This window comes from Leguminivora glycinivorella, chromosome Z (genome assembly GCF_023078275.1).
Source record: "Leguminivora glycinivorella isolate SPB_JAAS2020 chromosome Z, LegGlyc_1.1, whole genome shotgun sequence".
Lineage (NCBI taxonomy): Eukaryota > Metazoa > Arthropoda > Insecta > Lepidoptera > Tortricidae > Leguminivora > Leguminivora glycinivorella.
Window position 1 is genome coordinate 13458799 of NC_062998.1, and position 17872 is coordinate 13476670.

At 37.1% G+C, this 17872-nt stretch overlaps 1 protein-coding gene across 1 annotated transcript in view; it reads left to right on the forward strand.

Moving 5' to 3' along the window:
- Nucleotides 1-1318: 1318 nt before the first annotated feature.
- The window catches only part of LOC125240830 (b(0,+)-type amino acid transporter 1-like), a 72464-nt gene continuing 55910 nt past the window's right edge, over nt 1319-17872 (forward strand). Inside the window, exon 1 of the mRNA XM_048148963.1 lies at nt 1319-1478. Within this exon, the coding sequence (XP_048004920.1) occupies nt 1439-1478 (40 nt within the window). The 5' untranslated portion in view covers nt 1319-1438. The remainder of the gene's footprint in view (nt 1479-17872) is intronic.

The window sequence follows — 17872 nt, forward strand, 5'->3', positions numbered from 1 at the left end:
CTGCGTGCAATAGCACATTTAAAGTGCGGGTGTGATGAACAATATATTTATAATAATACATACATTAATATGTATGTTCATATTAATTTGTCCTAAAAGTCACACTCCAAGAGCTATAGGCTACGTCCGACTCGACTTTAAGAGTTTAAGGTAACCCTAAGACCGTTTTCACATTATCCGATCCGATATCGGATGTCGGAAGGATTTCGATAGAAAAAATCCAAGATGGTGCCTGTAATGTATGGGATATCGGTCCAACATCGATATCGGATCGGATTTAGTGCACGCACTTTAGTGCCCATGTGGTACGCTACGCGCTACGCCGTCGCGCGTCGTAGAGGGTATTGCTTTTCGTGCTCCGAAAAACAACAATATTTGCTCGACATAAAATACAAGTGACAAAATACACAATTTATTATTAAATTTACTATTTAATTTTGATTACGTCAGTGGACGCTGGACGATGGAATAAGAAAGTTGAAAGTCAATTTTTCTCTTTGGTTAATTCCAAACCTTCACATTTACGTATCGTAATATCACTTTTTGGAATAAACCTGCAGTATTTTTAAAGCTCAAATAGCTCAATTTTCCAAATCTAAAAGTTTACCGGCAATCACTTATCGCTGTATAGCAATAGATATATAAAAATCGGACTGAAGTTTGTTAATTGAAGTAGGTATTGAATTTTTTCAAGAGCCCCTTACCTAGTTACGATTCGAAACGATTGTAAATGGCGTAAATAAGTCGGGCAGTTGTAACATGTATGTACTATGTACCTACCTGCCGGGATCATTCATTACTCGGTCACAGTACTGGCAATGCTGAAACTAGTGAAAGAAGCCTCTTTGGCGCATGTGCGAGGCAGGAAGGCCTATTCAGAAAAGTAAAATATGATACTAGTACATCGCTTCGCCTAGTGATATTAAGCTAGGAACATACTACGCGGACGTTCGTCGTAAATCGACCGCGACCGATCAGTGTGCACGGAACAAAACATCCGCGAGCCAGATTTCGATCGGACACGTCCACGACCGTCGACCGATAGTTTGCACGGTTATGTGTAATTTCATTGTCCAGTAGGCCTAGCACATGATTGCCGCGAGAGTATGTCGCCGCGAGATAGATCACACGTCTTCTTCTAACTGTATAAATGACATAAGGACGGGTAGTCTATCTCGCGGCGACCCTGCAGATTCCCGTCCGCGGTCGATTTACGACGGACGTCCGCGTAGTATGTTCCTAGCTTTACGTGTGCAAAAGTGCTGAATTGATATTGAGCGTAAATTGGCATGTTTTCAGTTTCAGAATACGCGCCCAGAGCGGGGGAGTCTAGTGTTTGAACGTAGCCTCGGAACCGGCGGCGCTCCGGCAGTCAAGTCAGTCTCGCTTGTGACATGAAAGGGCGCGGTCCTTCATACGTATCACGGTGCTTCGAGCAATGCTTCACCATGAACAACCACATCGAAATGCATGTAACGGTAAGTGCTTTACTATTTTAGATTATTTCACTATGTTACAATGAATTTTGGGAGCTGGGATCGGTGATTTTTCCGCTTAATTTCTAGATTTTTTTCGCATTGGTTAACTAATGTGTAGCACATGGTAAAATTTACAGACGTGTAACAAGTAGGTAAATTAAAAGTATTTTTAAACACATTTTCGATTTAACTATTGATATTTTAAGTCAAATATACCAGGTAATTATAACATTGTTTTAAGGTTAAGTAAAATAATAAAAATATAGTTTGATTTAATTGAATTGGTCTGCTCGATCACTTTTTTTTATAGTTATTAAAACTAACGTTAATAATTTAAAAAAAAATAAGGAAAATATTATACATAGAATAAAAATACACGAATATTCTTAAATTACAAGAAATGGCGGTCGTTATCTTTTTTCAAAATCGTCTTGATACTTTAAAGTAAAAAAAGAATATCTTGAAATATAAAAAAAAAATACCAGAAGTTAACATTTAAGGGTGGTTAGCGAAATCGTAAGAAAGTGCGTTAACAGTGTCCTTTATTCACATTCAAGGTCACACGTTTCGGGGGTGAGGGAGTTGCATACGTCACAGGGGTAACAGCTATTCCATACAAACATTTGACTAGGTTTCTATTTCATTTTTATTAAGGAAAAAGGGGAACTTTTTTATTATTAATAAAATAGAAAAGGTCCATTGTCGGTTCTTGGTTAAGTTGATTTTAGCTGTTTAAAAATAATTATGAAATATGAATGTGTTATTAATATTTTTATTCAAATATAAACGTATAAAATAGATACAATTTAGCCTACAAATAAAACTTAATTAAATAACTCTAAAACTAAAAACTTTACATCAAGTATAAAAAAAACCTACTGGAAGAGGCCTCCCCGCACAACCCCTGGTGCAAAGGTGCCCATTATACTCGCCGCATTACCGCGCTAAATAGCAATGGACACTTGGACAGCCTAAGAATAATTACGTACTAACCCAATACGAATTAAGAATCTATATACAGTTATATGTTCCACAACAAAGGTCAGGTAATTTGATAATACTAGTATGAATAAAATAAATTAAATAAAAAATATCTTATTCAGTCTTATTTGTAGATTATTAGCCATAAGAGCGTGTCACGTATTCTCTTATTTGTAGTAGCTGTCAAAGCTGCTGCGATTTTTTTCATGGGACAAAAGTCATAAGTAAATTAAGGATTAAAAGGAACTAACTTTCGAGAAATGATGTATGTTCAAAAGTTTCAGCGCTTTTCGAAACCTTAAAAACTGTTTCGAAAAGCGCTATTAAAACTTTTGAACATACATACATACAATCACGCCTGTATCCCATAAAGGGGTAGGCAGAACACATGAAACTACTAAAGCTTCAGTGCCACTCTTGGCAAATAAGGGGTTGAAAGAAAACGAAAACTTTTGAACAACTCTCTGAATTTACGTAATTCGGTAAATAATACGAAGCAATTGAAACATTATTTAATTCCGTTAGCACAGTCGCCCGCTTTATAAAAAAAACCCTAATTATAGGATTCCCTTTTGACTGCTTTTAGCTCGTTAGTCTCTGACCCGATATAGGGTCCTCTTTTCGTATGAGTCTTACTTTTTGCTTCATACCAATTTCCCTATGTTATCGGCTACGCTCGTAGCGCGTAGCACGCGCTAGCGTTACAAATAGTAGATGTAATGAGAAGAGCTTTTCCTTCGTATTTTTCCGGAAACGTTCATATTTGTCATGCTAGTTCAGACGATGTCAGTATACGTTGTACTGAAACTGACTGAAACAGCATGACACGTTCGTACGTTTCCGTAACAATACGAAGAAAAACTTTTCGCAGTACATCTCTACTACACTTGGCTCCGGCTCCGGCTTTCTGGGGCCCATTTCCCGAAGCTATTAGTTACAATTTACAAGTGGTAGTCAATGTCTAATATGATCAATACTATGATAAGTTGGAAAGAGACTTCCGATTGTAACTTGTAACTTTCAGTTTTGAGAAATGGGCCACCTGGTTGCTGGTCGCCTAGCCTCAGCCGCTCGCTTCGTCACAGCGAGCGAATGTTGGGGGAGGGGGCAATTTTTACATTTTGACCACTCGGTTTCGGGAATTTCGTTAAATAATATACACTGCACTGCCAGCCATTTGAATTTTGCTAATATAATTTAAAACGAGTGGTCAAATAGCACTAGATTCCAAAATTCTAGCGCACTATAGTTATTTGTTACAAGGGAGCAAATATGGCGATGTTTAAGCGAAAGATTCCAATATTGACCACGGATTTACACTTTCCACAATCCTGACATGGCTCTTTTACGTCTTTCACTCCTCAACTCCTCATAGACGCTCCACGGTTTAACATCTCCTGACCTGACTTTTTCCAAGTATTTCCCCGATTTGATCAGAGAAAGTTCTCTCAATTTTTCCTTTAATTTAAAAATATGTAATATCGCTCGCAGACGTTTCTGCATGATAAAAAAAAAGTTCTCTCAGGTCTACCCGGCTTCTACCTAACCCTTAATTATTGCTTTATTTTTGTCAGCACTCATTCTTTCCACGTGTACAAACCACCTCAACATACCTTTTTCAATTTTTTTTTGTCTTTGCTCACTCGGCTCACTCCACCCTTTTCTCTTATCAAAAAATTTAATAGTCATGATGAAAAACCATAATGAGTCATATGTATTATGAATACAAGGAATTAACATATCCTTGTACAAGGTTCGAAAAATATTGTTCAAATAAAGAAAATGAAATAAAATATGATGCAATAAATTGATACTCGTACGAGTTATATTACAGACAACAAATCAATTTTATTGTTAGGTATTTGTTAGTTTCCTTATCTGTATGCAAAAAAATATGTTTTCATTTGTCATGTCCTGTAAGCTATTGGCTATCTATGAAGCGGGCTGAACGTGATACGTTAATCCCCTAGGGCTGAGAAGCGGTGTACACCTAACATCTCCATCTCTTTGTCCATTAGGTGAAAATAAATGGAAAAATGTTGTCCTATTTTCATGGTTATAGGTAATTTTTCCATTTTTATTAGAAACAGAATTGTACATAATTATTTTAGCTTATTGTTTCTTAAATTCTTGCTGTGCCTACCTACATACTGAAGATATTGCATGTGGGTGAAATGACATGAGAACTTCAAAATTTGTAATAAAATCAGAAGCTAAACATATCTGTTTAAAAAGGAGGTGCCTTGAAAAATATATTGTTTCTGTGGGTAGATCATATTTAGTGACCTTTTTTCATAAAATTAATGTGGGTGTAACTTATTGATAAACTTCAAATAAGGGGTAAACTGTTGAATTTCGACTTTCCCTTAAGTCTACAAGCAGAAAACGGCGGAATGATATTTTTAAAATAGCTCTACATATTTAGAATTTAGTGGTATTGACCAGTCGCTTTCGGTTACTTGTATTAGAAGAATTGAAGTAGCGAATAGTGAAGAAGTAAGACCAATTGGCGACTTTGGATCACTTATTCGAGATCTTCTAAATCTTATTAGACGTGCTAGATCGATCACTAACCTGGGAATAGAGTGCAATCATCAGGCATGACAGACAAATCGCGCAACCGACGCATCGAGTCCGGCGGGCCTTAGATTATTCTACCAAGTTATCGTGGCCCACAGCATCGAATTGTCGTCTCAAATCTCAATCTGAAGAACCGACGCACCACGATCGCGACCGCATGAATGACCCAATAATTACCAATCCGAAGTAAAACCTAGGATTTAGCCAACCAATGGCGGTAAAAGCCCGAAGAGACCGTAATTATTACATTTCGGTTTTTTACCGATTGGCGTCACAGGTTTTAATGGTTTTTGGTGGGTACTAAGTAAATACAAATACATAATACCTACAGTGAAGTCCTATTTTTATGACGTGTTAACGAATTATCGATTAACTTTAACTTCCGTTAAATCTACCGACATGTATCGCTTTAACGATTAACGAAGAAGTCCAAAAATCACGCAACTGTTGACCTAAACTTCAGGACACCAAAATTAATTTTCTTCTAGCAGAAACAGAGACCTTCGCTTTTGCTAAGTAATGTGACAGTAATTATATCACGCTAGCAAAACTTATAACTTATAGGCTAAACGAAATGAGGTCCCTGATGTAGGTAAGTGGCGGCTTTAATAGATGTCGTTGCCCCAATCAAATTGTTCGTTATTTATAGTGGCACAGACACTGGAACGCAACGTGTCAGTATCCAATCACGTGCCACTCTAGCTCTACCTACTCGGTACATGTAACTCGAGGATACGTAACAATCGTATGTACGCGACACCAAGCCAAATGGCCAGTGTCTATTTAAATTGAGATTATTTATTATCATTAATCGTAAGAATTGGCGGTGGGCTCGCGGACAAGAATAGAACGCTAATGTGGAATCTTGTATTGTACACAATACCTACCCTTGTTCGGCTTCATCTGCAAGTGCGTAAGAGCACTAATACCTATTAAATGCTGTTCACACTTTACTTATTTACATACCTATAGCACAATTAGCACAGTATAACAAAGAGTACTGTCGTGCACCGCTCTCGGTTACCTGACAGTTACCGCATGTCAAAAACGCGACTAGTCGACCTGTCATTTCTCACTCATACAAGAATGGTACGCGTTCACCTAATTACACGAGCTTAGACTGTGTGCGTAGGAGCGCGCCTCTTTTATATATTTAATCGCCATTGTCCGAGGTGTGCGTTGTTTAATCCCCTTTAATTTCAAGTATGCATCCGCATTGTGTAGGGTTTAGTACATTTGCTACTAAACCGCAAGTAACATCTAGACCGATCGATGCTCAAAATGACATTGACGTGTTATATGTATATGTAGTTTTCCATTAGTTGAGCGAATTAAACATGCATTTACCTAGCGCCTGTGTTACAAGAACTTTTTATCTACGATAAGTGCAACTGCAGTATTTCATACATTAAACCAAAGGCCTAAAATGAATCTTTACCTATTTTATTTACCTAGTGAGTGTACTCCAAAGTTAACGGAATTCAGTAAACAGACTGCAGGAATAGGGTAGCACATGATTGGTGGCGCGAGAGTACCTATGGCGCCGCGACCCGCGAGATAGACTACCCGTCTTCATGTCATTTAGAAAAAGATATGTGATCTTTGATCTATGTCGCGGCGAGATACAGTCTGGCCAATTATGCGCTATCCCTGTAGCATGTTTTGCTGAATTCCGCCTGCAGGAACTGATTTTTGAATTTTTACCAGACTCTCTGCGACTGCCGATACCGTGATACCGGCGCCGCCGGTGGAAATGGTCTGGCAATGCATGATAATCAATTCATAACAGTATTTTCTAATACATACATAAAGCATATTGACCGGGATATAGACCGACCTTTTGATTTTTGTCGACCTCCCGATATTTCGACGCAGCTCGCAGTTGCATGCATCATGATCACGGAAAACTGATTGATGACTAATAATTTTTAAGAAAAAAAAACCGCCGCCTTTGGGGTTCTGGTGAAAGCTACTTGCGAATGTTGGATTATGTAGAAATGTGTAGGTATTTTTTTGAACTGCTTTTAATGCTTTAATTATTTGATGGCAAAATAATCAATATACGTTAAGGTTTGAGGAGTTTCCTCAATTCCTCATGAATCCGATTATAAGAAATCGAAGCTTGACAAAATTTGGCTTGAAAACTCAATCTGCTTAACAAACATAACTAAATAAATGTTACTGTTCTGAACTTAAATGCATGCTGTTTTTATAAAAATACCAAAATCACTATAAGTGTGCCGTTCAGATTTGAAGAGTTCGGTTCTGACCATCATCTGCAGTTCCACTGCACCAAATGTCACTATTCTGGACGTAAGTGCATGCTGTTCTTATAAAAATACCAAAGTTACTATAAGCGTGCCGTTCAGGTTTGAGGAGTTCCGTTCTGACCATCATCAGCAGTTCCACCGCACCAAATGTCACTGTTCCGTATGTAAATGCATGCTGTTCCTTTAAAAACACAAAAATCGCCATATGTATGCCTTTCAGATTTGAGGAGTTCCCTCGATTTCTCCAGGATTCCATCATTAGAACTGGGTTCTGAGAAAAATGGGACCAATCTGTATGCATATATGTACATTCAATCAAAAAAAAATTTCAAAATCGGTCCAGTAACGACGGAGATATCGAGGAACAAACATTAAAAAAAAACAGACGAATAGAGAACCACCTTCTTTTGAGAGATTTGAGGCGGCGTTTAAAAATGGCCGTCGGGCCGAACTAGACCCGAGACCCTAGAAAAATGTTCTCAAAAAGCATTTACCTATTAAAACATGTATCTAATACCTAATTAAGTAATTAGTTATAGGTATATTAAGGTATATCAAAACAAGCAACCATTAATCAAATTCTTGAAACAGAATTGTTTCTTTCTTCTTGGAAGAGCTCTTCGTGTTTTTATTAGTTTTGCCGTGTTTACGGGATTATATAAGTAGGAATAGTATAGACAACCTTGTCGGCAAAGCACTTAAGCGGTGCACTCTATTACTCTAATAAAATCGTCATGGTGGATAGGTACTAATTACTCATTTATTTTACGCCTTATGTTCATGTTATCCATTGTTTGTATTGCAATACAAACAATTGAAGAGAATATACCTAATACTACAACTTTAGTAGGTAAATTATTAAAAGCTATACACATAATCAGTTTTTTCCATGTGTTAAGTTGAGTTCCACATGTATCCATTGAACACAAGTGCCACAAATGTTTAACTAGTAGAAACTCTATTTAAAACTTAATGCAAACATTTTAAAACATGGAATAAATGGATCAGTTGCAATTGCCTCCCAGTTGTAATTGTCCCGCTGTAAGGTAAATCCGCCGGGGCAAATCTCGACTGGCGGGCAATTGTAACTAATCCATTTTTTTCATTATTACACTATGATTTTGAGTTCTACATGTACCCACTGAACACCTACAATATACATATAACCGGTGGACACTCTATTTAATAATGCAAACATTGTAAAACATGGAAAAAATTGTCCAGTTATATTTGCCCCCAGTCGAGATTTGTCCCGCTGTACCTTACCTTATCCATTATTCTGAAGGGAATGAATATTACCAATTAAATGTGGTGGTCTCTAATATTACTTTACTGACTTTAGTCCGCCATTCAACTGCGTGGGAAGAGATAATGATGAAGATTGATATAAACTACCTACCCTATTCTTGGAGCTCAAAACTACCTCTATAATACAAATATTTTTCGAATTCTGAACAGCGGCTGAAGCGTGAAGAGGTAACGTCAGACTTTCGCATTTAATATTAGTGGGTTCCTATGGATTTATGGATTTACACACGTGTGTCCTTTTACACGTGTCTAATCGAACATGCTAAAGCTTTCGTATTCGAACATGTCGGAGCGATAAAATACCACTTTCATACTTGAACTGATGTCATTAGATATCGCTGTGTACTACTATGTACTTGTTATTTCATTCTTATCCAAAGGTAATGTAGTATACATATTCGATTTGAATTATGTGATGCAAGTAACCGAAAATGTCTTAAAATACTAAGACTGAAGATGAAACTTGTCAAACGCCTACGCGCTGAAATCGCGAAGACTTTGGGTGACGCATGCGTGGAATGTATTGATTGGTCCGTGGTTGATTTTGTTTCGAATAGAATGAACATAGAGAAATCTTTTAATAAATTTAGACTTGTAAATATGGCAACAATCACACCAAATATTGCAAAATGTATCGTTCAGCTGGCAATTTCAATTTATTCAGCGTTCAAATTGCTCGCGTAAGTCGCGTAATTCCACGGACATCGCGAAGGTGACCTTGGTTCGTTAGCGAAGAAGATCGTTTTTGCCGCGGACAAAATGACTCAATGAAGCATTCAATCATTCAGCCAGACTCTTAAAATTGAATAATTTGACCACGAGACCACGACTGATAAGATTACGAAGGATTATTATAGAAGGAGAGGCATGCTTTCGCGTAGACATATTTTAGCAGTGAATTCACTTCAGGGGTCAGTTCGTCATTGAGTTTGAGTTTTAAAGAGATTCATCTCGTAGGTCAGATCACGTGCCCGTTCGCAATCTCAGAATAACTGGCCGTCGCTTCTAATTATAATTCGCATCTCCTCTGCTTGTTCTAATGTTTCCAAAGCATGACGGAAAGTCTGTGATAAAAGAACACCATAATATGTTCAGTCACGTAATAAGTTGGTAAGTATCTACTTAGCAACTTATTACGTGACTGAACATATTATGGTGTTCTTTTATCACTAAGATACTTTTAAGTATCTACTTAGGTATATATTAAGTATACCTAAACAAATATATGTATTTAGGTGTTATACTGGAAGCTTTATATTATGAACCTTCGTATATGAAAGTAATGTTAATATTGAAAATTTTATTATATTACTTAGTTTGCAGCCATTGTTAAACCACATAATGTAATATCCCCCACACAACTTAAAAGTTTTTAATTAAAATACAGGGAGTATTTGCAGTGCAGCTTTAGTCCAATAAATATAGGTACGCATAGTCGCGTCGGTAAGTGAATGTATTTTCGATAAATATTCAGCAATGTAACCGAACTATATCAAATAAAAATACATACGTACATTGAAAAACTTGCCCAATTTGCATTTTTAAGTCGGTCGAAAGGACTTTCATACAACTTAAAATATAAAATCATAGCGCAAGTTCGCAAGAAATTGTTTCAAGAACTTCTTCACGGTAATGTCGTTAATATATTGGATCAGTCTGTAAAAAGATAAATGCTAACGAATAGGTGAGTAAAATTGTACACTCGGTGACTGTCGTCGATTCTCAAAAAGGGTCAAACTCGATCCCTCCACTCCTCCTCTCGCAGGGTTTAGCACAATTTGCGTTTTCGCGCGCGAGTTAATAACTTCATCTTCTTATGAGTCATACATTAAGGACCGCGCGAGTTTTTGAAGCTAGAACAAGGTGTTTCAATACAGATGATTATTATTATCTGTGTCTGAAAATTTTTTTTAAAGGCGAATAACGGCCTCATTCATTATCCCTATAAGAAAGGCGTAACATGAACATGACTAAAATTTAAAACTAATCAACAAGCCAAATAAACTTTATATTATTATTCCATTATACATAATTTAGACTCTCAAATTTCGTTACCATTGGTTACATTTTGGAGGAGAAAATAATCAACAGATTTTGGAATTTTGAAGGAAAATGTAAAAAAAAATACAGTTCCCCCCCCTTATCTCCGAAGTTTACCAACGAAAAATTATGAAAACTTTAGAAAACATTGCTTTTATGCCAAATATTACAGGAAAAATATAATTGTGTTTGTATTTTAAAAACTTTTTTTTTTTAATTCACAAAAATCTTTTCAAATTTTTACTTTCAATTTACCCACCCTTGCAGATGTATATCGTACTTCAAATTAATACAAGATGTTACGTGAACCATCTTCTTTCCAATTAAGTAAAAATTTTTAAAACGGTTAACATTATAAAGAAATATCCCTGAAAAACTCAACATACTATACAGGTCGCGCAAATTAGTTAGCGAATTCACCGAGAGATGGCGCTTTACACAATAATGCTCATTAGTACCTATACTTTTGTCTTCTAGTCAAGTCATTAGATTTATATGAAAAGATGAGATTATTTTAACTAGGTAGAGAAAGTTTGTACGGAACCCTCGGTGGACGAGTCCGACTCGCACTTGGCCGGTTTTTTAGGGTTCCGTAGTCAACTAGGAACCCTTATAGTTTCGCCATGTCTGTCTGTCCGTCCGTCCGTCCGTCCGTCCGTCCGTCCGCGGATAATCTCAGTAACCGTAAGGACTAGAAAGCTGAAATTTGGTACCAATATGTATATCAATCACGCCAACAAAGTGCAAAAATAAAAAATGGAAAAAAATGTTTTATTAGGGTGCCCCCCCTACATGTAAAGTGGGGGCTGATATTTTTTTTCATTCCAACCCCAACGTGTGATACATTGTTGGATAGGTATTTAAAAATGAATAAGGGTTTACTCAGATCGTTTTTTGATTTTATTAATATTTTCGGAAATAATCGTTCCTAAAGGAAAAAAAAGTGCGTCCCCCCCCCTCTAACTTTTGAACCATAAGTTTAAATAATATGAAAAAAATCACAAAAGTAGAACTTTATAAAGACTTTCTAGGAAAATTATTTTGAACTTGATAGGTTCAGTAGTTTTTGAGAAAAATACAGAAAACTACGGAACCCTACACTGAGCGTGGCCCGACACGCTCTTGGCCGGTTTTTTTGTATTGGCTTTGTCTGTCCCGTCTTATATCATCCTTGCTGCTACGAACGAAATAAATATGCAACCATTGCATTAATGCCTAGGTGACGAATCACGGAAAATGTGTTTAGAATAGGTAATTAAACAGGTTTGTTTGTGGTAAATATCTACTGCTTACTTAGCAGACTTGTAAAGAATGTGTTAACTATTTGTGATTCAGCGTTATAATGTAGGCATTGCGTGCATTGACATACATTAATCGATCATTATTATTACTAAGAGTTTGTGATGTTCTACTTTACTATTCTTTATTGAGACTTTTTATTTCAGTACCTATTGTTTGAATTTGCCGCCTATTTCTAATTCTCTTTTGTCACCTACTTACTTTATATTATTGTTATATTATATGATCCACACTTCCACAGTTCTAATTTGTCATCATTCTATATTGTCACTTTTTTACTTGTTCCCATTCTCATGAGGTTTATCTTCTTAAACACAGTGCAAATTCTACCACACGCGTCCATAGTGCTGGCATTGGTAGAATTCTAAATGACTAGCAAACGAAATAGCTAAATAAAAACAATAATTAAAAAGTAAGAAAAAGTTCCGATGGCGTCTTATTTATAGAGAAGGCGGTAAGGATGAAGGATGATGCAATAATGTTCATGAGTTGGTATGGTTCGCTTCGTGATCAATATAGGAATGCAAACGTTCTGGGGTTTAGTCAAAATACTAATGTGGACGAATTAGGAAGGTGATGATTTAGGATTTGTATTCTGACGACATATCACTGTAACATTTTGTAACGATTTAAAAAGGTTAAATGGGTTCGTAGACGAAGCGGTCTGGACGAGCTACCTACCTACTATTCACAGGGGTGTGATTTAATCATGGTCATAATTTATTAAAAATAAGTCGATTAAAAAAGAATTTAAATTGCCAATCAATAGTAAAATATTATTCAGATTTTATATGTAAGTCATGTCTGTGTCTAGTAGACTTTTATACATGTTATTAGACGAATATTTTTAGAAACACAGATCTATACCGTTATAAATATTACTCCCAGTTAGTACTTAATGGTATGTATGTATGTATGTAAACACTTTATTGTACATAAGACAAGTTAGGACATAGAAATACAGTATAGTTAATGGTGTATCTAAGCTTCAATAAATTCAATGTTCCAAAGGAGAAAAGTGATGCATTTTCCCCTAAGTGCGTTTTTACATACCTGATCCCACAGATGTCATATATACCATAGATCAAGCAAACGTATCTACTTAGCGTGTCAAATGAACTCAGTGAAATCCACTGAGTTGTCCGTCTTTACTCGCAGCATTTTCGGGCGTCAATTTTTGTAAGTTGAAGTCAATCAAAACATAAAAAATGCCTCGTTACGTGATATTCAATTGCAACAACACAAAAATTATGAACAATCAAGAGCCTGAGACATATTTAAAATTACAGGCAAGAATCAACTTCAGTACAAAATTTGACACGCTCGGCCCCTATACAAATATATGAATTTGTTTCTTCTATCTAAATTAAGTTCTGTGCCTGATCCGATATCGTATGTAGGACCGATATCCCATACATTTAAGCCGCCAATTTCGATTTTTGCCTTGGAAATCCTTCCGACATCTGATATCGGATCGGATAATGTGAAAACGCACTAACAGTCCCTTGAATTGATAGAAATAGAAATAGAAATAATTTATTATGAATAACATAAGTGTACACTGGTTTTTCTTAAAGACTAAGAATTTTATAAGGGATGATTTATACAAATGCCTGAGCTAGGATAGTTCCTGTGTTTCAGGCAATAACAAGGACTTAATTGGTAAATTATTATTAATTATTCACTATAATAAAGCTAATTATTTTAATTATAAATAAACAAAAAACATATTACAGCAGGTTCTCAACTAGATAATTAATTAATTTACAACCATAAGCAAAATTTCTGTATCATCGTACCTACGTCATACAATAAACATAGCTACATAGGTGTATATGAGTAATACGTGTTTTTCTTGTGTTAAGTAATTTAGCTTGATACACATTTTTACTAAAGTATAACATGCTATTTCCTATATCAGCAGAATTTTAATAAACAGGGTCAAAGTCAAATTTACGTAAATCATTTTCAAGTTTGTTTATGCTTCATTAGTGACAAATTGCATGCATTACGTGACTTAAGTATGTTAAAATAAGGTTCTGTAGAGTTATTTAAATTGATAAAATTGTCAGTGGGTTCCGGCAGAGCCAGAAATTTGTTTGAGAGCCGTGACATCGTATACTTTAGACTCTGACACAGAAAATTGTCTAGGTGGAGCAAGATCATATTATACATAAGAAGGATAATCTAATGGGAATAAAAAGTACTATGAAAATATGTTAAGAGGCGCTCCTAAGCGCCTTCATAGTCTACAGAATTTATGAATCTTTTCTCAGCCATTTGTCTCGCTGGGCAGTCGGGGTCGCCTGTTTGATGGTCGTTCGGTTTCTTGAAGTACGAACAGGTTGCACATTTCGGAGGTTTGTCCTTTTTTGGACATTCTTTGAAAGTGTGACCCGCTTCCCCGCAATGTTCGCAGATGTTGCACTCCATTTTGCAGGTCTTTGCAGCATGATTGTAGAGCTGGCATTTGAAGCACCGTGAGACTAGGGTGAAATCTCTCACTGGGCACGACGACCAGTTCACAAAAATCCTGTCATTCTTAATTAGGGCCTTGCGGATCACTCCAGGAACCTCAATTATGTAATTACAGGACTCAGCATCCTTTTTCCCGGATTTGTGACTAAGTCTCGTAGCGGTCAAAAATTTCTCGAGCGTCCAGTCCTGTATCTTATCGTCCAAGTTTTGTTTATAAATGCACTTCAGGACATCATTTTCATGCATTTCCGCGGGAACTCCAATTATGACAATTCTGGGCTTGCGTTTTAGTGGCTCGTCAACAGTGAGTCCAGAGGTAGTGAACTGTGATGATTGTTTCAGTTTTACAATGTCCTCTTTAGAATCAGTGCTTATCACTACACCGCCGTTTCTTACTTTGCGTAACCCTTTCTCGTGCAGTTTCATTTCGTCGGGCCGAATAATCTTTTGAACGAGGGATTTTGTCTCCTCGCTCGACTTCAATTTGTCCACTGGGTATATTGCGACTGAGCTGATATTAGACGGTTGGACATACCTCGTTCCAGATTTCTTCAGGGCATCGGCAAATGAAACTGGTCCAGGGGCTGGTCGGCTGGATTCCTCAATCGTGCTCTGTAGGTCTTGGATGCGTTGCACTAGGTCAGTTTTTTCCTGGTGAGCTTGATGCGACTGATAAGCTTGGATCGCATGGGATTTTAGCGATTGGTACTCAATAGCCATTTGTGAGGCGTAATGAGTCACGTTGCGACAAAGAGTGCTTATTCTGAGCTTCTGGTCAATGTTAAGTTTACCTTCTGCTGCTGTTTGGCTAATGTCTTGCAAGTTTAGATCTATCTTTTTAAACCAAGCTTTGATGTCACTTGTAGCAATGACCTTCGGGGGCTCTTCATCCTGCTCCATGTTTGCGGGCGCGGGCGCGGGCGGGCGGGACGGGCTGCGGCGTGGGCGTCGAGGGCGGGCTGCGGCGCGTTAGGCCACTCCGGTTAAAGGGACTATTCCCGTTTGACATTTCAAACACTTAGTTATCCTACGTCGACATTATACTACAGCCACGAAACGCGATAGCGATAGCTTACCCAGATTACGCACGAAATGCAGAATTATGCACGCGAATAATTAAATATCTTAATTAACACGTCCGAACTCATTGACGTCTAGAGATGCAATCATCAAATAGATAATGATAATGGGTGAAATAGATAATGGGTGATTCTGATTATATACTCACATCATGATGACTGTGAGTATATAATCAGAATCACCCATTATCTATTTCCGTTAGAAAAACAGTGTACGAGTAAAAGTATAAAGAGCGATTATTATATTTATTAATAGACCCCGTATATTTTCACCCCGTTATCGTCTAACTGTTTCTACCAAACGCAGCTGTTCTCATTTCCTTTTGTAACACAATTGTCGAACCCTTGCTCATTATTTCGCGATATCAGTTCAGTGTAGTCCTCAGTTGTAAGAAGCTAATCTGTTCAAATATAGTGTGTAAATTCAATACGATCGGAGCTTTTAATAGTGCATTGGACTTCAAAAGTAAATTGAGGTTAATTTTGCTTAGAAATACCTACACTTGAAAAATAAACCATAAAAATAATTAGTTCCCAATCTAAAGAAACACGTGAGTTTCGAGCTTTTTGTATTAAGCGCCGATGCTTATTGTGAGTGTGAGTCGAAAGAACGCTCAGCTGATCGAAAAATTATGTACCTACGGGGACATAATTAAGTGCGTACGACTTCGACATTTTCCTAAACTTGGCACTTTCCTATCAAGTCTTTTTTTTAATAATTCTTACCTGGTCTCTTTCCCAAACTTGTCTCTTTCCTAAGAACTAGTCTCTTTTTAATTTGACATGTTCACATGGTTTCTTTCTTTCCCTTTTCCAACTCGTATCTTTTTTGACATGGGTCTATGTCATATAGCGTTGTCTCATTCCTAACTCGCTCCATCTATAACATTGCTGTTTTAGTCCTACAATAATAGTTTGACAACGCCAACAACAATGTAATTTAAAATAATTCTGAAGTTCATAAGGTTACGTTAATAAATTATAAGTTTAAGTAAATTTTTGGCCGTAATGAATTTACACTCTGTATATTTGAGAAGCTGCTGAATATTTTAACATTCGAACAAGTGATTCATTAAGTACGCTATAAATTCGCGATTTCATTGCATATTGACGCTAATGACTTCCGACCTGTTGGTAGGAATAATTGATTTGTTGCCAACACTCCTTGTTGGCAAAAGTGACCACTAAAATGCATTTTACACAATTACGTACCCGTATTTCTTAAATTAGGATCAAAAGCACACGTTCCTGAATTTCGGTCCGTGTTAATTTATTAGACAGACAGACAAGTACCTACGTTCAATGCGATCAACACTTTCAATGCGTTCCTGTTACGCCGCGTCTTGCGTGGGCGACGGTCGCGCGACCGTCGCCGTCGCGTCTCATCCTTCCATATCGATAAGGTTTGATTTCGTATGCGTCGCATCGCCGTCGCGCGACCGTCGCCCACGCAAGCCACGGCGTTAAGCTGGCTGGTAGAATTTACCTATAAATGGTAATTTTGAATCATAAATATTGAATAAATCAGTTGATATCATTTAGTTTGATGTTTTATAGTGTGGTGAAAAATGTTGTGTTTCACTCAGTGGCAAAGTTTGTTTAACCTTCGTGCCTTGAAACCCTCGCAAGGCTGAAGATTCCACTTCTCAAACCACTCGCTACGCTCGCGGTTCAATATTGGAATCTTTCGCTTGCTCGGGTATCAATATTGACACACGCGGTTAAACAACAATTTTGCCCCCTTGTAAAACAAATAACTATTTTGCCACAATTATTATTTTTAATAAAACTTTAATTGGTGACTGTAGTTTTCAGCACAGGCAATAAATAAATAACCAGCACATTTCTTTTTGCTTTGTTTTATCGCCAATATCTTTTGTCTGTTCTCATCATCAGGTGCCGTAGCCGAATGGCATTTCTACGACGCGAAACGAAAACGAACGCCGCGAAAAGTAGTCTGGCTCTGTCGCGCCAATACGCAAGAGCGATAGAGATAGCTACGAGCGTTTCGTTTCGTGAGCGTTTGCGCCATTCGGCTACGTAAGTACGTACCCTGATCAGAAATTTCACCTTTGACAATACAATAATTTAGGTACAGTCAACCAATTTGAATCCTAGGCCACTCTAGAACCCTGTCTCATTTAAGCCGTGTTCTATTTGCCATAGGAAGTCACATTGACGTTTACTATGGAAAGGTTCTACACTGGCCTATGATTCAAATTGGTTGACTGTACTTATTAACATATTTTAGTAATAAAGATGATTTACCACCTGTGGAACTACTGGAAGCAGTGATAAATGCATTTTTTGCGTTGTAGTTTCCTCGCTATAGTGAGAGGAAAAGTTTTGTGTTACACTC